This window comes from Nycticebus coucang, chromosome 2, assembly GCF_027406575.1.
Source record: "Nycticebus coucang isolate mNycCou1 chromosome 2, mNycCou1.pri, whole genome shotgun sequence".
Lineage (NCBI taxonomy): Eukaryota > Metazoa > Chordata > Mammalia > Primates > Lorisidae > Nycticebus > Nycticebus coucang.
Window position 1 is genome coordinate 166,632,439 of NC_069781.1, and position 21,999 is coordinate 166,654,437.

The 21,999-nt window shown below is 45.2% G+C and overlaps 1 protein-coding gene across 5 annotated transcripts in view; it reads left to right on the top strand.

The window, feature by feature from the left end:
* PRMT7 (protein arginine methyltransferase 7) overlaps window positions 1-21,999 on the top strand; it is a 48,530-nt gene that overhangs the window by 6,657 nt on the left and 19,874 nt on the right. For 4 of the 5 annotated variants that reach the window (XM_053604892.1, XM_053604927.1, XM_053604917.1 and 1 more), the window contains exons 2-6: window positions 2,175-2,358; window positions 5,883-5,919; window positions 11,479-11,628; window positions 14,083-14,191; window positions 18,867-18,979. In XM_053604892.1, coding sequence (XP_053460867.1) covers window positions 2,264-2,358; window positions 5,883-5,919; window positions 11,479-11,628; window positions 14,083-14,191; window positions 18,867-18,979 — 504 coding nt within the window. In that variant the 5' untranslated portion in view covers window positions 2,175-2,263. The remainder of the gene's footprint in view (window positions 1-2,174; window positions 2,359-5,882; window positions 5,920-11,478; window positions 11,629-14,082; window positions 14,192-18,866; window positions 18,980-21,999) is intronic. The other variant, XM_053604901.1, reaches the window with a different exon arrangement.

Sequence of the window (21,999 nt, forward strand, 5' to 3'; positions counted from 1 at the left end):
TATGTAACTCCTATTGCTTTCTGAATGACAACAGGAGCGAACACTGGGAGAGCCGATACTTGCTGAGGAGTGCCTTCAGACATTGAACTGTTGTGTTTCTCTGTCTCCCAGAAATAAATCTTTGGGGAAACAGACCATATAAGACATGAATCTGGGAGGCCAGGCGTGGTGGCTCATGCCTGTAATTCTAGCATTTTTGGGAGGCCTAGGTGAGTGGATGGCTTGAGCTCAGAAGTTCAAGACCAGTCTGAACATGAGTGAGACCCTGTCTGTACTAAAAATAGAAAAAGTAGCTGGGGATTGTGGCAGGCACCTGTAGTCCCAGCTACTCAGGAGACTGAGGTGAAAGGATTGCTCAAGCCCAAGAGTTTGAGGTTGCTGTGAGCTGTGACACCACAGCACTCAGGATAACAGAGTAAGATTCCATCTCAAAAAAAAAAGACATGAATCTGGTCTGGTGAGATTAGATTTTTATTTGAAGCAAATTGATTTTAGATGTAGAAACATTTTGTAAAATTGCTTTTAAATTTAATTTCTGCCGGTCGTGGTGGCTCACTCCTGCAATCCTAGCACTCTGGGAGCCCAAGACAGGAGGATCACTTGAGGTCAGGAATTTGAGACCATCCTGAGCAAGGCTGAGACCTCCATGTCTACTAGAAATAGAAAAAATTAGCAGGCATTGTGGTGCAGACCTGTAGCCTCAGCTACTGAAGCAGGGGGATTGCTTGAGCCTGGGATTTGGAGGTTGCAGTGAGATATGTTGATACCTCTACACTATCTGGGGCAACAGAGCAAGACTCTGTCTTAAAAAAAAATTAAATTTTGAACACATGAGAGGTAATTGCTGTAAAAAAATAGTGAAGCAGAAAGAATGCTATTATTAGCCATGCCTAGTGGCACCCGCTTGTAGTCCCAGCTGCTCAGGAGGCTGAGGTGGGAGGACCACTTTGAGCCTAGGAGTTTGAATCCAGCCTGGGCAACATAGTGAATTGTGTTCCCACCATGCAGTTGAAGGAAAAAAAAACTAATAATGTTACTTTAGAAGTTGGCTGTGTGGTCCTCCTTGGTCTCATCTCTTTCCATCCATCCCTCTTGGATATAACCACTGTCCTAATCTCCTGTTAACGCTTTTTAGTGTGACCCCCCTGAAGTATGTATTGTTCTGTTTTGCATGATTATAGATTTTGTATAAATAGAGTCAAATCATATGTGTTCTGTGATTTACTGTTTTTGCTTATCAGTAATATTCCTGGTATTATCCATGTTTGTGTATGGTGGTAGTGATTATTGTTTAGATCAGCAGTTCTCAGCCTTTGGGTCACGACCCCTTTTTAACAATGAAAATACATTGCAGCATTAGGAAGGTTGAGAACCACTGTTTTCGATGAAGGTTTTTCTGGTTTGACTTGTTCTTTGTATTTTTCCTTGAGCTGGATGTTCAGTGTGCCAAGGCAGTATTGGTGGCATTTCTTTTTTTTATTTTTTGAGACAGTCTCACTTTGTTGCCTTGGGTAGAGTATTGTGGCATCATAGCTCATAGCAACTTCAAATTCTTGGGCTCAAGCCGTCCTCTTGCCTTAGCCTCCCAAGTAGCTGGAGTTACAGGCACTAGCTACAACACCTGGAAGCCTCAGGAAGCTGAGGTGGGAGGATCACTTGAGCCTAGGAGTTTGAATCCAGCCTGGGCAACATAGAGAAATCCTGTGTTCCCTGTTATTTTTAGAGACGGGGTCTTGCTCTTGCTCAGGCTGGTCTCAAACTCCTAATCTTAAGTTGTCCACCCACCTCGGCCTCTCAGAGTGCTAGGATTACAGGTGTGAGCTACCGTTTCTGGCCCTGGTGGCATTTCTTTGGCACCACCCCATCTCATCTTGTTCTCCTCCCACCTGCCATTGCCTAGGGGCTGCACACAGCAGCCTGTGAACCCATGAAGCTCATTTGACTCTGTTGGAAGCACTGAGGACTACGGAAGTTTCCAGACATCTTTCTGAGTTTATTGTAGTTTCGTATGTTACATGCTGAATACAAAGCCACATGACTCTTGTTGGAAAGATTAAAATACCAATTAACAGATATTTTCCGTGGCTTTGATGTTTTTGTTAATTTCTTCATTTATTTCTCTCCTTTTTGTTTTCTTGTCTCCTTTTCTTCTCCACATTTTTGGCCATCATGAGGTTAATAGATTCCTGACTGTCAGACTTGTCCACGAAGTGAACTGTGAAGGCTGCTTTTCTGTCCTAAAACTGGGGAGCTGTTTGGTGTCATGAAGGTCTTCTGCGGGCGGGCCAACCCGACCACGGGGTCCGTGGAGTGGCTGGAGGAGGATGAACACTATGATTACCACCAGGAGATTGCAAGGTAACAAGGATTGGTTCATGAATGGAGCACTTTGTCTCAAAGCAAATGCCTTGGAATCGACTCTGAGTGTGTACTAGTCTGTCACCCAGTGCTTCCAGTCAGGGCAGGTGTTGGCTCAGCCAGCTAAGTATGTGTGGGAGTTAGACAGAGTCGTTACTCTTTGATGTGTTGGACATGACATAGTAGCCTAATGTCTCAGATGATCTGTTTAGTGGAGTAAAGAGGACCCAAGGCTCAATAGTAATAAAGTTTATGAAATTTAATTGTGTCACTGAAATGGTGACACATTTGTTATATGGTTAAATTCTCTTGAATGAAAAAAGTGAAAAATGCTTTTTTTCCTTAAAAGAAATGTTTTAAAGTATGTGAGTTGTTATTTAGCGATCATTAAGTGCATTCATTATACCAGCATTGTGCTAAGGCTGTGGATACCCAGATGAAGAAGATCCACCTCCCATCTTTCTTTTTTTTTTTTTTTTAAATAGTCTTGCTTTGTTACCCCTGGTGTTGAGTGCCATAGTGTCAACATAGCGCACAGCAACCTCCAACTCTTGGGCTCAAATGATCCTCTTGCCTCAGCTTTATGAGTAGCTGGGACTATGGAGTGCTTGCCACAACGCCCAGATAGTTTTTTTTTTTTTTTTAAGAGATGGGGTCTTGCTTTTGCTCAGGCTGGTCTCAAACTCCTGACCTCCACCAATCCACCCATCTTGGCCTCCCAGAGTGCTAGGATTATAGGCATGAGCCACTGTACCTAGCCTTCAATTCCCATCTTAAAAGACCATGCAATTTTGTACAAGAGACAGAGATAGAAAATTATAGCACAGTGAAATAAAGGCCACTGGAAATGGGCACAAAAGGTCACAGAAGCAGCCAGTACCTCTTGACTTGGAGGTGGGTGATGTCTGAGTGATTTCTCATATCTAAAGGGAAGGAAATAGAACTCTGAGCAGCAGGGATTACATGTAAACTTCCAGATGGGCTATTGTGAGGAGTGGCTAGCAGTTTAATGTGCCTGGAATGTGGCACAAAAGTAGGGCTGGCGTGAGAGAGGCTGCTGAAAAGGTAGGCAGGACTCATGATGTGAATGGTGGTGTCAAAGTGCAGGAAGAGAAGTATGAGGTTAAGTTCAGGCTCTTGTGGGTGATTGAGATATTAAACAAGAGAGAGAGGATTGGGTTGAGTTTTGGATCATTCACTGAGAGCATTGTGGGAAATAGGTTGGAGGGAGAGGGGACCATTGGGTGGATATTAGAATCCCAAAGCAGAAACAGCAGAGGTAGAGAGAGGAGGAGACAGCTTGAGGGAGCTTGTGTTTGCTAACCCATTGGATGCAGTGATGTAGAGAGAGAGAAAATTGAAGATGCATCAAGATTTTCTGGTTAGAATGACAGAGTAGATGGAGCTTCTGTTCCCTGGACAGGAGAACCTAGGAGGAGTAGGTGAAATCAGAGAATTTGCCATTGTTAAGAATTGAAGCTGGGAGAGGTTGCAGTCAATCAGAGGGGTTATGGAATGTGAAAGGTATTCCTCCTCAAGAAGTAATCTTGGAGTAGAGGAGGCAAAAGGAGAACCAGGAAGGAATAGGCCTGCATGGAAAGGAGGAAGGAGGGAGTATCTAGCAGGGTCAGAGGCTGCGGAGAAGTTCTGGAGGCTGATGACTGGCATTAGCTGCAGGAGTGAGCTGGTGGTGCTTACTGAGAGTGGTATCAGTGGAATGGTGGGGAGTGAGTGGGTGATGAGGCCAGGAAGTTGGTGAATGAAAATGCCTCTTAAAGGCGAGGTGGCTCATGCGGTAATCCTGGCACTCTGGGAGGCTGAGGTGGGCAGATCACCTAAGCTCAGGAGTTGAGATCAGCCTGAGGTAAAGTGAGACCTAAAAATAGCTGGGCGTTTCAGCCAGTACCTGTAGTCTCAGCTACTTGGGAGGCTGAGGTAAGAGGATCCCTTGAGCCCAAGAGTCTGAGGTTGCTGTGAGCTATGATGCCATGGCACTCTACCCAGGGCAACAAAGTGAGACTCTGTCTCCAAAAAAAAAAAAAAAGTAAAGAAAATGCCTTTTAAAAAATGTGTAAGCTGGCCAGGCATAGTGGCTCACCCTTGTAATCCTAGCACTCTGGGAAGATTGCTTGAGCCCAGGAGTCTGACGTTGTAGTGAACTACAGTGATGACACTGCACTCTACTCTGGGTGACAAAGCAAGACTTGATCTTAAAAAAAAGAGTGTGTGGGTGGCGCCTGTGCCTCACAGGAGTAGGGTGCCGGCCCCATATGCCGGAGGTGGCTGGCTCATACCCAGCCCCAGCCATAAACTGCAAAAAAAAAAAAAAAAAAAGAGTGTGGTGGTATGAACCTGCAGTCCCAGCTTCTTGGGAGGCTAAGATGGGAGAATTAATTGATGCCAATAATTTGAGGCTACAGTGAGTTGTGTCTGTGACTAGCTACTGCTTTCCAGACTGGGCAACATTATGAGATCTATCTGTAAAATAAGTAAATCAAAAGTGGGCAAAGCTGTTGACCACATTTCAGCTAACCATCCATAGCTGTGTTTGGATGTAAAAACCTTGGCGTATTATAAAAGCAGAGAACCCCATTCTTGGAGTGCAGAGTGTAGACTGTGGACCACCTGTGTCACAATTGCCTAGAGCAAGCACAAGTTCAAGTTCAGTGTTCCAGACTCCAGCCTGATCTTTTTTCTGAATCAGCGTCTCTGTGATTGTGCCCAGGAATCTGCATTTCAGCTAAGGTCTCCAGTGATTCTGGTGTTGATCCAAAGCTGGAGGGCTGCTGGAGTGCCTTAGCTCTGCCCTGGGACTCCTGAGTTCTGAGTGCTCCTCCTGACCCTGCCAGAGGGTTTTCAGTTTTGTAAATTACTATAGTTGGAAATATTGATATTGATTGAAAGTGATTCTCTTTCCTGTAATGCTCTATGTTTGTTGAGTGTGTAGTTTTTGATGATGTCAAGTGAGAGTGCCAGGCATGGGGCCCCTCACAAACCCACCAGCTATATGCAGGTACCTCTCCTTCCCCCAGTTCCTCAGCTTAGTGTGACATCAAGTTATTCCAAGGTGCAGATGTATGTGAGATTAGGTCAAGTATTAGGCAGAATGAGTATGAGTTGTTCCTGGGATGGGAAATGTATAATGTGTAACGTGGTCAGGATGCTTGTGGCGAGTACATCTGTCTCTAAAATTTTTTTGCTGTAGTACTAGTGTATAAAATAACTGTTGAAATAGTATAAAATGGCTGGGCACAGTGGCATATACCATTATGACTGGAGGCTGAGGCAGGAGGATCTCTTGAGTCCAGGAGTTGGGAGACTCTAGTGTGCTATGATTGCACCTGTGAATAACTATTCAGTCCGGGCAATACAGTGAGATCTTGTCATAAACAAAAAATAGTTTAAAATGGATGTCGCATTTGTTCCATCTGATTTAGGAATGCAATTATGTATGTGAGTGCTCTTATGTGTTGATGTGTTTCATATTAGCAAAGTTTTCTGATCTGTCCGTTTTGTTTTTTTAGGTCATCCTATGCAGATATGCTGCATGACAAAGACAGAGTAAGTGTCAAAGGATACTCTTACTTTACTGTGGCGTCTTGAAATCTTGGATTACCAGGTTAAAGATCCTTGGGAGTGATGCTGTTAGAATGGTGCTGAGAGGCAGTATGGTGTAGTGTTCAGGGAATCAGTTGGGAGGCTGGGTCCTACTTCTGGCTGTTTTTTTTTTTCTTGAATTTCTTTTCTTCCCCAGCTTTCTTAAAATATAATTGACAAAAATTGGCTGGGTGCAGTGGCTTCTACCTGAAATCCACACATTTTGGGAGGTTGGGACAGGAAGATCGCTTGAGCCCAGGAGTTTGAGGCTACAGGGAATTGTGATCATGTCAGTGTATTCTAGCCTGGGTGACAGAGTAAGACTGACTTAATAAAAAAGTATACATTAATATTCATGCTGTACAGTGTAATGTTTTGATATAGGTATATGTTGTACAATTACTGAATCAAGAAAATTAACATTCATCACCTCATTTATCTTTTTGTGGTGAAAACATTTAAGATCTGCTTCCTTAGTAATTTTCAGGTGTACAGTTTATTCATCCTAACTGAAACATCCTAACTAGAAACATACCCTTTGAGGGCGGCGCCTGTGGCTCAAAGGAGTAGGGCGCTGGCCCTATATGCCCGAGGTGGCGGGTTCAAACCCAGCCCCGGCCAAAAAACTGGAAAAAAACAAAAAAAGCCCCATACCCTTTGATCTCCCTTCTCCAAGCAGCCACCATTCTCTCTACTTCTACAAGTTCAACTTTTTCATTTTTATTTTATTTATTTATTTTTTGAGACAGAGTCTCAAGCTGTCACCCTGGGCAGAGTGCTGTGGCATCACAGCTCACAGCAACCTCAAACTCTTGGGCTTAAGCCATTCTCTTACCTCAGCCTCCTAAGTAGCTGGGACCACAGGCACCCACTACAAAGCCCGACTGTTTTTCTTTTTTGTTGTTGCAGTTGTTATTGTTGTTTTTTTAGCTGGCTTGGCTGTATTCAAACCCACCAGCCTCAGTGTATGTGGCTGGCGCCGTACCCACTGAGCTATGGGCTTCGTCAAGTTCAACTTTTTAGATTACACATATGAGTGATTGTGTAGTATTTGTCTTTCTGTGTCTGGCTTATTTCACTTAGCATAATTCCTTCAGGTCCATCCATGTTGTTGCAAATGGTGTATTTCTTTCTTTTTAAAGGCTGAATAGTATTCCTGTGTGCGTGTGTACGTATATAAATACACACATCCATGGGCAGCGTCTGTGGCTCAAAGGGGTAGGGCGCCGGTCCCATATGCCAGAGGTGGCGAGTTCAAACCCAGCCCCAGCCAAAAAAAAAAAAATATATATATATATATACACACACATCCATTGATGGTGGCTCTACTGTTGAGCTTGGAGAGAGCATTCTACCTCTGTGGACTTTGTTTATTCACTTTTGAAAGGAGTGTGGCCTACTCTTTCATTTCCAAGATCCCTCTAGGTAAAAAGTCTCTCTGTGCTATTTTACCTTGTATAGTGAGTTTTTGATTTTATTTTATTTTATTATTATATTTCGAGACAGGATCTCACTCTGTTGCCCATGCTGGAGTGCAGTGGTGCTGTCATAGCTCACTGCAGCCCCTAACTCCATGGCTCAAGTGATCTACCTGCCTCAGCTTCTTGAGTAGCTGAGATTACAGGCACATGCTACCACACCCTGCTAATTTTTTTTTTTCTTTCTTTTTTTTTCTGAGACAGTCTCAAGCTGTTGCCCTGGGTAGAGTGCTATGGCTCTCACAGAGAGCCAACAACCTCAAACGCTTGGGCTGAAGCAATTCTCTTGCCTCAGCCTTCCAAGTAGATGAGACTACAGGCGCCCGCCACAACGCCCGGCTATTTTTTGTTGCAGGTGTCTCTGTTGTTTTAGCTGGCCCTGGCCAGGTTCGAACCCGCCTGCCTTGTTGTATGTGGCTGGCATTCTACTCATTGAGCTATGGGCACTGCCCATTTTTCTATTTTTTTATAGATGAAGTCTGTAGATGAAGATTGCTTAGACTGATCTCAAACTCCTGGCCTCAAGGAATCCTCCCATCTTGACCTCTCAAAGTACTAGGATTATAGGGATGAGCCACCATGCCTAGCCAGTTTATAATATGGAGGTCACTGAGGTCACTGTAATTCGTAAAGCATAATTTGGCCTTCATTGCAGAATTACATTTTAGCTTTTCTCTTTTACATTTGTGTTTTATCTGAATTTTCTTTTCCTTTTTTTTTTTTTTTTTTTTTTTGCAGTTTTTGGCTGGGGCCAGGTTTGAACCCACCGTCTCTGGTATATGGGGCTGGCACCCTACTCCTTTGAACCACAGGTGCTACCCAGTTTTCTTTTCCTTTTTGAATTACGGGGCAGTGTTAGTTCTGCTCTTTCTATGGTTAGTAACCCAGAATTTCCTGGTCTACCATAGTACTTGACTAGTCTGTCCCATCTGGCTGGTTCAGAAGCTGAGAAGTTTGAAGGAGAAGGATGCAAGGTGAAGCCTAGAAACTGAGCTGCTCCAGACAGGCGAGGGATGAGGGCACGTGGCAGGGTTGGTCCTAAGGCTGGGTTAGTGGTTGTGTGCCTTCACCCAGCCCTGTGAACTCTGCTCTGGCTCTTTTCTCTTGGAAACACTCTGATAAGAGGACCTTCTTAAGCACCTATAGTGTGTAGGCCAACCTGTTGTTGCATAATGAATTGTCCCAAACTTTAAAATTCTATTAATATTTCTTTGACACTGGCGGTGCCTGTAGCTCGGTAGGTAGGGCGCTGGCCACATACACCGAGCTGGCGGGTTTGAGCCTCACCTGAGCCTGCTGAACAACAATGAATGGCAACTGCAACCAAAAACAAAATAGCCTGGTGTTGTGGAGGGCACCTGTAGTCCCAGCTACTTGGGAGGCTGAGGCAAGAGAATCACTTAAGCCCAAGAGTTTGAGGTTGCTGTGAGCTGTGATGTCATGGCACTCTACCAAGGGCAACATAATGTAAGTCTGTCTCAAAAAAATATATATTCCTTTCAAACTTGCCAGTCATCGGAGCATTTAAAAGATTTCAGAGCTTGCCCGAGTCTTGTCCTCTCCTCTTCAGACATCATATCCTTCACTACTTGTTCCACCACCTGCTCCAGCAATTACCAGTCCCTGGGCTCAGTCCAGGCACCCAGCTACAGTATCTGGCCCACCAGCAGCGCAGCCAGCATCTATGCAGGCTCTGTGGGCTCAGGTTCCCGGACCTCCATGTCCCGTTCCACCAGCTTCCAGAGTGGCTGGGGATCCAGGGGGCTGGCCACAGGGATGGCCGGGGGTCTGGCAGGAGTAGGAAGCATCCAGACTGAGAAGGAGACCATGCAAGAACTGAACGACCGCCTGGTCTCCTACTTGGACAGAGTGAGGAACCTGGAGACTGATAATCAGAGGCTGGAGAGCAACATCTGGGAACACCTGGAGAAGAAGGGGCCCCGGTCAGAGACTGGGTACATTACTTCTGGACCATTGAGGACCTGAGGGCTCAGATCTTTGCAAATTCTGTGGACAATGCCTACATCTTTCTGCAGATTGACAATGCCTGTCTTGCTGCTGATAACTTTAGTGTCAAATATGAGACAGAGCTGGCCATGCACCAGTCTATGGAGAGCAACATCCATGGGCTCTGCAAGGTCACTGATGACACCAGTATCATTCAGCTGCAGCTGGAGACAGAGATCAAGGCTCTCAAGGAGGAGCTGCTCTTCATGAAGAACCATGGGGAGGAAGTAAAAGTCCTACCAGCCCAGATTGCCAGCTCTGGGTTGACTGTGGAGGTAGATGCTTTCAAATCCCAAGACCTGAGCAAGATGCAGTGTGGGCCTAGTATGATGAGCTAGCTCAGAAGAACCAAGAAGAGCTGGCCAAGACCTGGTCCCAGCAGACTGAGGAGAGTATCTCAGTGGTCACCTCACAGTTTACTGAGGTTGGAGCTGCTAAGACAATGCTCACAGAGCTGACACGTACAGTCCAGTCCTTGGAGATCAAACTGGACTCCATGAGAAATCAGAAGTCCAGGCTGAAGGACAGCCTGAGGGAGGTGGAGGCTTGCTACGCCATGCAGATGAGCAACTCAACACTGCATTTGGAGTCAGAGGGGCAGCGCCAGGCCCAGGAGTATGAGGCACTGCTGAACATCAAGGTCAAGCTAAAGTCTGAGAGTGCTGCCTGCTGGAAGATGGGGGAGGACTTCAACCTTGGTGATGCCCTGGACAGCAGCAACTCCATGCAAACTATCCAAAAGATGAGCCACTCCCAGGATAGTGGATGGCAAAGTGGTATCTGAGACCAATGACACCAAAGTTCTGAAACACTGAGGCAGTAAGAGCAGTGTGCCCTTATACCAATAAAGAGTTCAGAGGTCACTGGAAAAAAAAAAGATTCACAAGTATTTTTTCCATCATTTTTAGTTATTTTCAACAGAAGGGCCAGGGTACCCTTTTCAGCCAAACTTACAGATGGAAACTGTATCTGTAAAAGTTATTAAAAACCTGAACCAAAAACTTGGGAGATGCAAGAAAAGTTATTTCCTGAGGGGGAAAATACATTTTAGACAAGGAAGCTGTATGGATTTTTTTTTGAGACAGAGTCTCAAGCTGTCACCCTGGGTAGAGTGCTGTGGCGTCACAGCTCACAGCAACCTCAAACTCTTGGGCCCAAGTGATTCTCTTGCCTCAGCTTCTCAAGTAGCTGGGACTACAGGTGCCCGCCACAATGCCCATCTATTTTTTTGGCCCGGGCTGGATTCAAACCTGCCAGCTCCGGTGTATGTGGCTGGTGCCTTAGCTGCCAGAGCTACAGGCGCTGAGCTGAAGCTGTATGGATTAATCTAGAAAGAAAAACAAAAGCCATGTTATGTATTACACCAGAGGAAATTTAACAGAGAGCTGGTTACTCGGGTGGAGGGGAACAGAGAGCAGCAGATGGGGTCCTGAGATAACCCAGAGGTAGCTGGGAGCACTTACCTTGCCTGGGGCTGAGAAGCAAAAGGGAAGATGAGAGTTTCTAGAGTGCAGAAGCACGGAGAAGAGTTCCTATGGGGCTGGTGTTCACATCCCTGAGGGGGAGGGGGATCATTACTCGAGTGCTGCTGCTGCTCTGAGGGACCCAAGGAGGCTGGTTATGGGAGTACTGGGAGAGCCTGTGGTCTGCTGTCAGCTGCTGCTACTGGGAGGACCCTGATGAGAAAAGCAGTCATGTAGAAAATGAGCTTTTCCCTTCTCATACCTTCCACTTGCTCTCTCAGTACCCTATTGGCTGCACCTAACAGCTGGGAAAGGGGGAATGTGGTTTGCAGAGCTCCCGCCCCATTAAGCAGAGTGTAGAAGAGTGAATGTGGAGAGGGGGCAATCGCTTAATAAAGGGCAAGAGGCTGGTTCAGTGCTCTTGGAGTCCCGTGGGGCCTGTCTCAGCTAGTGCTATTCCTTGAGTGGCTAGAAAGGCCATAAGGTCATGACTTACAGTGCTGCTGCCAGCTGTGACAGCCTTTTTCCTTATAATAACTGGTGTGAAGTGACAGCTATTTCTCCCTTTCTCTTAGAATGTAAAATATTATCATGGCATCCAGGCTGCTGTAAGCAGGGTGAAGGACAAAGGGCAGAAGGCCTTGGTTCTTGATATTGGCACTGGCACAGGTCTCTTGTCAATGATGGCAGTCACAGCAGGTGCCGACTTCTGTTATGCCATTGAGGTGAGTCACCCTACATTCTTCTAAGTATGCCCTGTGTCTTTTTTTTTTTTCTTTAATTGAGACAGAGACTCGCTTTGTCACCCTCTGTAGAGTTCTGTGGCATTACAGCTCACAGCAACCTTAAACTCCTGGGCTCAAGCAATCCTCTCGACTCAGCATCCAGAGCAGCTGGGACTACTGGCACTCCAATGCCCAGCTAATTTTTCTATTTTTAGTATAGATGGGGTCTTGCTCTTGCTCAGCCTGGCCTCTAACTTCCTGAGCTCAAGCAGTTCACGTGCCTTGGCCTCCAAGAATGCTAGGATTACAGTCGTGAGCCACCATGCCTGGCCCTCTTTTCTCTCTTTTTTTTGAGATACAGTCTCACTTTGTCACCCTGGGTAGGGTGCTGTGGTGTCATAGCTCATAGGAACCTCAAACTCTGGGTCTCAAGTGATCCTCTTGTCTCAGCCTCTCAAGTAACTGGGACTAGGTGCCCTCCATAATGCCCAACTATTTTTTTTAGAGATGGGGTCTCTTTGTAGCTTAGGCTGGTCTCGAACTCCTGAGCTTAGGCAATCTACCCATCTTGGCCTCCCAGAGTGTTAGGAATACAGGCGTGAGCCACCATGCCTGGCTTTCTCCTTTCTCTTTTTTAGGACCAAGAACTTTATTAACCAGCCTGAGTAAGAGTGAGACCCCATCTCTAAAAATAGCTGAGCATTGTGGCAGGCACCTATAGTCCCAGCTACTTGGGAGGCTCACACAAGAAGATCGCTTGTGCCCAGAAGTTTGAGGTTGCTGTGAGCTGTGACTCCAAGGCACTCTACCCAGGGTGACAAAGTGAGACTCTGTCTCAAAAGAAAAAAAAACAAAACAAAAAAAGATCTTTACTAAGAACTTCTAGCAGACCTTTTTTCAACCCTGAGTAGGGTTAAATCTCTTTCCTCACCTTGTCGCTGGCAAGACAAGCCCCATTAGTGAAGAAAGGTCACCTCACACTACACCCTACACCTGATTAGAGGGGAAGGGAAGGACACAGAACAGATGCTAGGAAGTAAACCTCAGTGACCATTCCTGGTAATGTTTTGGGTGGGACCTTGAGCTTCCTGGTGGGCTGAGAAGAAGGAGGCTGTGTGTGGTGAGAACCTGCAGGTGTCCAGGGGAGGAGATGAGGAACAGATGGAAGGCAGTGGGACTGAGAGACTTTCAAGGGTGGCGGCAAAGTGATTGATGAGAAATGGGCTTTGGGGCCCTGAAACCACATCCAAAAACATCAAGTCAAATCCTAGAAATAATTTGAAGTGGAGTTTGGATATTTATTTTCTAGCCAAGCATATATGTGTTCTTTATGAAAGAATATAGTATCTCTCTCTTAATAATAGTTTAAAAAAAAAGTTTTCATGGTAGAAAATGTGGAAAATATAGAAAAGGATTTAGAATAACTGAAAATCTTGTCATCTGTGTGGGGCCACATGTTAATCTGTTTCATGTACTAACGTGGTAGAAGTGGTGGAATCTAAACTGGATAGTTTGCAAACTGGGAGTTGGAGGGACTTATGTTCATGGAAGACTTCTGGAAAGGGGCGATTGTGCTGCCTTGGGAAGTTGGGTTTGATTTGGCAGGCAGGGCTAAGATACAGCTCAGGCTTGCCCCATGAACTGTGAAGGTGAGCCCCGCTGGAAGCATTGGTTTATGGGGTCGGGGAGAGTGAGGCTGGGAATGTGAGATGGTCTGTACTGTGAAAGGCCTCAGATGCAGTAGTCCCCCTTGTCTGTGGTTTCATTTTCTACGATTTCAGTTACTCCCCCCCCATCAAAAATGTTATATGAAAAATTCCAGAAATAATTCATTGGTTTTGAATTGTGTGCTGTTCTGAATATTGTTATAATTGTTCTATTTTTAGTTATTGTTAATCACTTACTGGGCCTAATTTATAAATTAACATTTATCATCAGTGTTATTAATTGGAAAAAGCATAGTATATGTAGGGTTTCAGGCATCCCCTGGGGGTCTTGGAATGTGTCTTCCATGGATAAGTCCCACATGGGGGACTGTACCATAAGAAAAGGCTGTGTTCTGCCAGCATTGCGGATTTGAGACAACTGTTTCACTGTCTCACTTTTCTCCAGAGAGCACAGCACATGTCCTGGATGTGTTTTGTGAGGGATCTCCTTCCTGGGTCTTTGGTGTCCTCTTAGCATAGCACTGACACCTACTGCCCTAACTAGGTAGTGCAGTCTCAGCTTCCCCTGAATCCCCACTTTGTCTGGCATATAGCAGGAACTTCCTCCTGAACACAGGCTAAACCTAACTTTACTTTCATTTCATGTGTCATTTCATTTTATTTCATGACACACATTTGGAGACTAAAGTATTTAAGTTACAAATCTTAGTATCAGAATCAAAGAATATCTCATTAACCTTGAGTATTAATTGCTCATTTTTCTTTGGGTTTTGGCTCTGATTTCTAGGTTTTCAAGCCTATGGCTGACGCTGCTGTGAAGATTGTAGAGAAAAATGGCTTCAGTGATAAGATTAAGGTTATCAACAAGCATTCTACTGAGGTGACCGTGGGGCCAGGTGAGAGCTACACATTCTATGTCTAAAGCTTTATTTAGTCTTGTATGAGAGATGGAAAGGTTTATTCCAGTTACCTGGAATAAATCCAGGTCATTGTCCAGAAACAGGGCCACCATGTGTGATAGTTCTGATAGTAAGCGTGACAGTAAGCACTTTTCTTCTCTTGATGTTTATTTCTCTACTAGCTAAAACTTGCCAGTCCTTAGTAAACCAGAGTTCATCAGGTATAACAGCAGTGACACAAATGAAACCTTTTGCTTTAAGCAAGTTGGAATTCTTTTTTTCTTTTTTATTGTTGTTGCAGTTTTTGGCTGGGGCTGGGCTCAAACCCACCACCTTTGGCATCTGGGGCTGGCGCCCTACTCCTTGAGCCACAGGCGCTGCCCAGCAAGTTGGAATTCTTGTGTGACTCAGCTCTCTGAAGTTTCATCAGACAGAAGTGAAACTAAGCAGAAAGTGGTTTACTTGGTACTGACATCCCGTCTCACATACAGTATGAACCGTTTCCTGTATAGTACCATCTCTCAAGGTGTCCAGAATATCTTTTATAGTCTAGGACAGTGATTTTCAACCAGTGTGCACACTGGTGGGCTATGAGAGGATTTTAGGTGTGCTGTGAAAATCTTTAAAAATCATTAATTAAATTGTTTTCAAGAGAAGTTCAAATCATTTTCAAAAGAAGTATATTTTTTTTTACTCTTTTTTTTTATCAGCATAATTTAATTGTGCTCATGTAATGGATACTTGGAGAATACTATTGAGATAGTCGCAAAAAAAGTTTCTGTGGTGAGGTTATGAGTATCACCACAGTTTTTTAAAACATGGTATTTTGTTTTATTTATTTACTTATTCTTTTTGTTTTTAACCTTTATATATGGGATTATGTTCAACAGTAGGGGCTAGGCGTGGTGGCTCATGTCTATAATCCCAGTACTTTGGAAAGCGGAGGTGGGAGGATCACTTGAGGCCAGGAGTTCAAGACCAGCCTGAGAAGCATAATGGGAGCCTGTCTCCACAAAAAAATCAAAAAATTAACTGCGTGTGGTGACTTGTGCCTATTGTCTCAGCTACTCAGGAGGCTGCAGCAGGAAGATTACTTGAGACCAGGAGTTTGAGGCTGTAGCCAGCTAGGCTGATGCCACTGTACTCTTGCCTGGGAAATGGAGTGAGACTCTGACTCAAAAAAAACCTTGTAGGGACCCCTATGCAGAATTCTCAAGCTTTTTTTTTTTTTTTTTTTTTTTTAATGTAGCTTCTCCTCTGGTTCTGTCTGGAAAGCTCCAGCCACCTCTACTTCCCTGAGCTCTAGTTTCTGTCTGCTTAACCCCTGCAGGACCACCGTGCTCTGCTTGACTTCCTACCCCTGTACCACAGCCTGGAAAGTACCTCCTGGCTGGCAGCCAGAGCAGTGGTGGGTTCATTTGGTTTGTTTCCTTTCTTGGGGAAGGAACGTGTTGCCTCTTGTTCAACATCTGGAAAATTTTGTTTCATATATTTTACCAGGTTTTCTAGTTGATTACTTCGGGATGATAAGTATGACCCACTTACTTCATTATGACTGAAAGTGGACATCATTATTTATTTTTGAACATTTATCTGTCCTGTGCAGGGCAGCAGTGGTGCCCTGTAGCCCTTTCTCTGTGACTCTGTACCCACTGCCTTCCTCTGGGTGGGTTGTTCATACACATTCCGGGTTAGGCCAGCCCCCTCATGTCTCTTTAATACTTTTCCTTTGTAGCACTTACCACTGTAATAATTAAATAATTATATGATTATGTATCAGATGTGTGATTCCCCACACAGCAGTGGCATCATGAGGTCATGGACTATGTGGATTGTATTAATATTCTATTCCATTATTTGCCCAGGGCCTTACACATAAAGCAATTTAGTAATCTTTGTCTAGTGAGTAGATTGTCAACCTTGCTTTGTCTGTAACCACTTTTAAATGAGACTTTGCTTCCAGTGCTGCAGCTTGGTGGGTGGCTTCCTCATTGCTTTTCCTCTCAAGCCACTGTAGCTTTAGTACTTGTGCCACTCAGTCCTTCCTGAAACTCCCTCCCTGGGCCTCAGTGACCTCTTCTAAGCTTGGTTCTCCTGTGTTGTTTTCTTCTCCCAAGTGTGTGTTCTCTCCAAAGTTCTCTTCTCAGTCTTTTGAGAAAATGGTGTCTTAAGGTTGTAGCCTATTCCCCAGAGATGGATTGCACACTGGGGCGTGTATGGCAGCCAACTCCAGAAGCAGCATTTGTTCATTCATCCATTACATTCCTTTGGCGAAGACTTAAGAAGCACCTGGGGTAGCTGCCTTTTTCAGGTCTCCTCTGCACCCTTGTACATTGGCACTCATAGGCTAAACACCAGGCTCTCAGGAAGTATTTGTTAAAAGTCATCAATCATAAAGCTTTATTTTTATGTTGATAAAGCAAAATGGAAATAAATCATTCTAAATTATATAATTGGCTTAAAGGTTATTCAGGAGGTAGAATTAGCAGGACTTGGTGATTATTTACCTGTAGAGTGACACAGCGGAAGAAATCAAGACTTCAGCTAGTATTTATTGACTGTAATCAGTGCTAAGCATTGTTCTGGACACTGGGGTACACTGGGGAACAGGCAGCCAGGGGCCCCACTCTCCTGTTACTAGTAAATGTTTTCTAGGTTCCTAGACTGTGTGGCTGGTGGTGCTATACAATGAGGCAGACACACAGGTTTGTGGGGTGGGGTGGGCTCAGTCTTGGACCTGCCTTCCGGATAGAGTTTGGCATGATATCAGAGAGGATGGGCAGGACACTCCAGCGGATGGTCTCTGTGCCAGGAGGCAGAAGTTTCTTTTAACCTCCTTTCTACTTCATTGAGCATAAGTGTATATCATAGGAGGGGTACATTTTTACCTTTGTTATCTTAACCTCTACCATGTGAGACAGAGCTCATCATGCCTGTTTTACTGATGTGACAACTGATGGTCAGAATGGAGAGTTCAGACCTAGAAAACAAGATTCAGACCCAGTTTTCAGTACTGGAGGCTTGAGGTCTCTCTGTTACACCCTTCTTTATGTGTCACTTTAGTGCTTCTTTGCTCTTGAATAATCTGTGAGACTTGTCCTCTGTGAGCAAGACGAGTGGGTTTTGTCAAATTATAATTCATGAGCCATTTGAAGTATTTACACTTGATTCTCTGATGAATAGCCCCTCCTGAAGTCTATTTTGTCCCTTGGCTCATTAGAAATTGTAATTGTAGGGAGGCGGCTGTGGCTCAGTGAGCAGGGCACCGGCCCCATATACCGAGGATGGTGGGTTTGAACCCGGCCCTGGCCAAACTGCAACAAAAAATAGCCAGGTGTTGTGGCGGGTGCCTATAGTCCCAGCTACTTAGGAGGCTGAGGTAAGAGAATCACCTAAGCCCAAGAGCTGGAGGTTGCTGTGAGCTGTGACACCATAGTATTCTACCAAGGGCAACAAAGTGAAGCTCTGTCTCTAAAAAAAAAATAATAATTGTTGAAGTAGAATTACATTATAGAGGTTTAAAAGACAGAGTTAACAAAAGAATCCTCCCAGGCAGCACCTGTGGCTCAAAGGAGTAGGGTGCTGGCCCCATATGCCAGAGGTGGTGGGTTCAAACCCAGCCCCGGCCAAAAACTGCAAAATAAATAAATAAATAAATAAAAATAAAAATCTTAAAAAAAAAAAGAAATGTTAAAAAAAAAAAAAGGACCCTCCAAAATCCTACTATCCTGAAACAAGTGTTATCTGGGAGATTGTTTGGTGGCAGGACATTAGGGGATTTACTCAGGAAATTCTAAATCATGGATCTCAATTGTGGTGGGTATAACCAAACTCATGGTGATACCTGCCACAGATAACTGAAGCATCAGATAATCTCTCTCTCTCACTTTGGTTTTCTCTCCCTCTCTGTGCAGCCTAGACGTATTAGAAGTACCAGCATTCAGTTTGGCTTTTTAAATAATTTTTGCTAATTTAATAGTTCAATTGTCAATATAGTATATCTTTTCAATTGGTAATAAGGATGAAAAAATTTCCATATATGTATTTTTACCTGGTTTCTTTTTTTTAAGACAGAGTCTCACTATGTCGCCCTTGGTAGAGTGCCCTGGAGTCACAGCTCACAGCAATTTCAAACTCTTGGGCTTAAGCGATTCTCTTGCCTCAGCCTCCCAAGTAGCTAGGACTACAGGCGACCACCACAGCGCCTGGCTGTTTTTTGTTGTAGTTGTCGTTGTTTTAGCTGGCCCAGGTTGGCTTCGAACCTGCCGACTTCGGTGTATGTGGCTGGTGCTATAACCTCTGTGCTACGGGCACCGAGGCTTTACCTGGTTTCTTTTTGGGTTTTTATAGTTTTTTTTTTAAAAACATTTTTCCAAGTTCCTCCCTCTCCAGTATTAGACATACAGAAAAGTTGACAGAGTAATGCAGTGAACACTCCTATTCCCATAATTTAGCTTACCAGTTGTAGTATTTTACCATACGTACATACATGGATTTTTTTGCTTAACCATTGGAAATTCAGTTGCAGACATCATGAGACTTCTGAGTACCAAGATTATGTATGTACTTTTAATGTAATGACCTGTTAACCTCTTCTCTTTCACATATTTGCTTGTAAATATTTTTCCTAGTCAGTTGCCTGCCTCTGACCCTGTTTCCTTGTGTTTTTCAGATGGTGACATGCCATGCCGTGCTAATATCCTGGTCACAGAACTCTTCGACACAGAACTGATTGGGGAGGGGGCGCTGCCCTCCTATGAACACGCACATAGGCATCTCGTACAGGTAGTGGTCTGGGGGCTGTCCTTGGGCTTATTGCTGTGGTCTTTACCAGCTCTCATAGCACTCACTGATGGACCATGCTCAACAAAGCCCGAGCCTCAGTGCCTCTCCGTGCCTTGGGAGCACCACTCAATTCCTGGGAGGCTGTGGTTCTCCTCAGTTGTGACTTCATGTCCTTTGAATGCCAGGTTTTGGTAGGTTAGAGTTGAAAGGCAATTTTTTCGATTGTGAATCTTTAATTTCAGCCAATATTGTTTGGATGTCTACTGTGTATAAGGTGTTCTAGCAACCAGGAAAATGTTGAAGACATCCCTCTTGCATCTAAGACCCACAGTAATAGTAATGGTAAGAACTAAATGGCTGAATGGCTAGGCAGAAATATCATAGGCTTGGTGCCTGTAGCTCAGCCGCTAGGGTGCCAGCCACATACACTGGAGCTGGTGGGTTTGAATCCAGCCTGGGCCTGCCAAACAACACGGGAAACTACAACCAAAAAAATAGCCAGGTGTTGTGGTGGGTGCCTGTAGTCCCAGCTACTTGGATGGCTGAGGCAAGAGAATTGCTTAAGCCCAAGAGTTTGAGGTTGCTGTGAGCTGTGATGCTATGGTACTCTACCAATGGCGACATAGTGAGACTATGTCTCCAAAAAGGAAAAAAAAAATGTTATCTTGGAGACATTGATTGTTCTTTTCGTGGACATAAACTAGAGGTAGAGACCAAGGGCAAAGGCCAGCTGGGAAATAGTGTCTGTTCCTTCCCCTCCTGGCATCTAGCTGGTGGGCATTGTCCAGGTGAGCCTGCAACTGTCCCAGCCGGGGTCCTCCTTGACAGTCATAGGTGCCCATGGAGTGATGAACAGTGGTTTCTTTCAGGACCAGAATCCCTATTGCTCATATGGTGGACTTGTGGTAGGATTGTGCTCCAGAATCCCGCACTGTGCAGGATGTCTCACTGACTCTAAAATGTGACACAACCCTTTCTTAGTTACCAGCATCAGTAATAAGAATTTCTATTTCTCTACATTAAAACTCCAACTGGAGTAATCCCTAAAACAGAAAACAAGGCTATTTAGAATTATTTCAGTGTTGCCCAGTTTGTCTTCTTTAATCTTACAAAAAAAGTATGCAGGCAGCTGTCCTTAGTTTCCCCTCAGAGGGCACCTTTGCCCATTGTCTGCTCTGATCTCTGGCCTGGGCTGCCTGCACCACATGTGAGTCTGCAGAGACATCCCTGTTCCTGCATTATTGGAGGTCACGGAGCTGGGATGCTTAGGTGTCTTGAGAGATCACTCCTGTGGTTGAAGTGATCCAGCAATTGATCTCAGCACACACATTTATCAAGCACCTTCATCTTGCCAAGCCTCCTTTTGTGTAGCACGACTGTGAAGTGGGGCTCATGGGAAGCAGCCAGGTGAGCAGATCATCACAGTGCAGCTTCAGATACACTTTGATGGTGCTTGGTGGCAGGTGAGGTTCTGCCTACATTGTGGGGTGGGGTTGGTCAAGGGAGATGATTCTTGAGCTGAGCTCAAGTTGAAAAGTGGTCTGGGCGTGGTGGCTCATGCCTGTAATTGCAGCACTCTGGGAGGTGGAGGTGGGCAGGTTGCCTGAGCTCAGGAGTTGGAGACCAGCCTGAGCAAGAGTGAGACCGCATCTCTACTAAAAATGAAAAAATAGCTGGGCATTGTGGCGGGTAGTCTCAGCTACTCAGGAGGCTGAGGCAAGAGAATTGGTCAAGCCCAAGAGCTTGAGGTTGCTGAGAGGTATAATGCCATGCCACTCTACCAAGGACAACAGAATGAGACTGTCTCAAAAAAAAAAAAAAAAAGAAAAGTATGCGGCACACCTCCTTGGGGTGGGACACAACTACAATAAGGACCTTACCAAACAAATGCAAACATTGTAACCTAATTGTACCATCATGTTAATCTAAAGTTTAAAAAAAAAAAAAAGAGGGCTGAGGTGGCTCACACCTGTAATCCTAGCATCCTGGGAGGCTGAGGCGAGTGGATCGCCTGAGCTCAGATGTTCAAGACCAGCCTGAGGTAGAGCGAGATCCTGTCTCTAAAAATAGTGAGGTGTGTGGTGGGCACCTGTAGTCCCAGCTACTTGGGAGGCTGAGGCAAGAGAATTGCTTGAGCCCAGGAGTTTGAGGTTGTTGTGAGCTATGATGACATGGTACTCTACTGAGACTCTGTCTCAAAAAAAAAAAAAGAAAAGAAAGGTGGTCAGAGGGGAATGTCCTGGCAGAAGAGAGTAGCATGCACAAGATGTGATGATGAATTGGTGTGGTGGCTCCCAGCTTGGATTTTGTGTAGTTTGGGAGGCATGAGAGGTGGTCTTAGAGATGAAGCCAGAAAGGTGGGTGGGGGCCAAGTAGAGAAGGGTCATGCCAAGAGGGTAGATGTCATCTGCAGGCAGGATGGCATTGTGGGAGGGTTTGAAACAGGGGAGTGAGGGCAGATTTATGTAGGCAGTCATGGGAAGAGCAGTTGGGAGCAAGACTGGAGGCCACGGCAGGCGAGCCAAAGGTCATAGGAGCCATGCAGGCACTGGGGTGAGGTGGGCCTCAACCAGGTCTATAGTCATGGGCCCAAGAGGGGGTCACAGGACTGGGCAGTTACTTAGGTGTGGGCTTCGAGAGTGGGGCCGGGGTTTGGGGATTGGGCATCTGGGTTGGATGGTGTGCTCCCTGTCGACTGGGAGCAGGGCAGAGGGAGTAGCACTGGGAAGGTGCGGGAGGGAAAAGGAGCTGTCCAGCTTGGACACACAGAGTTTGCACTGCCTGAGGGTCAGCCAAGTAGAGAGGACCAAGAGGCCTTTAGATGCATGGATTTGGAAGATGAAGATGGAGAGTGGACAGACAAAGGGGGGGAGAGTGGACAGACAAAGAAGGTGGTCCAGACCAGGTGTCTAGTGATCTCCCTTGTAAGAGTGGGAAGAGGAAGCACCGCCTTGCGAGGGAGATGGGGTGTTGTCAGTCTGGCCGGAGCAGTGATTCTCCACCTGAGCCAGGTTTGGAGG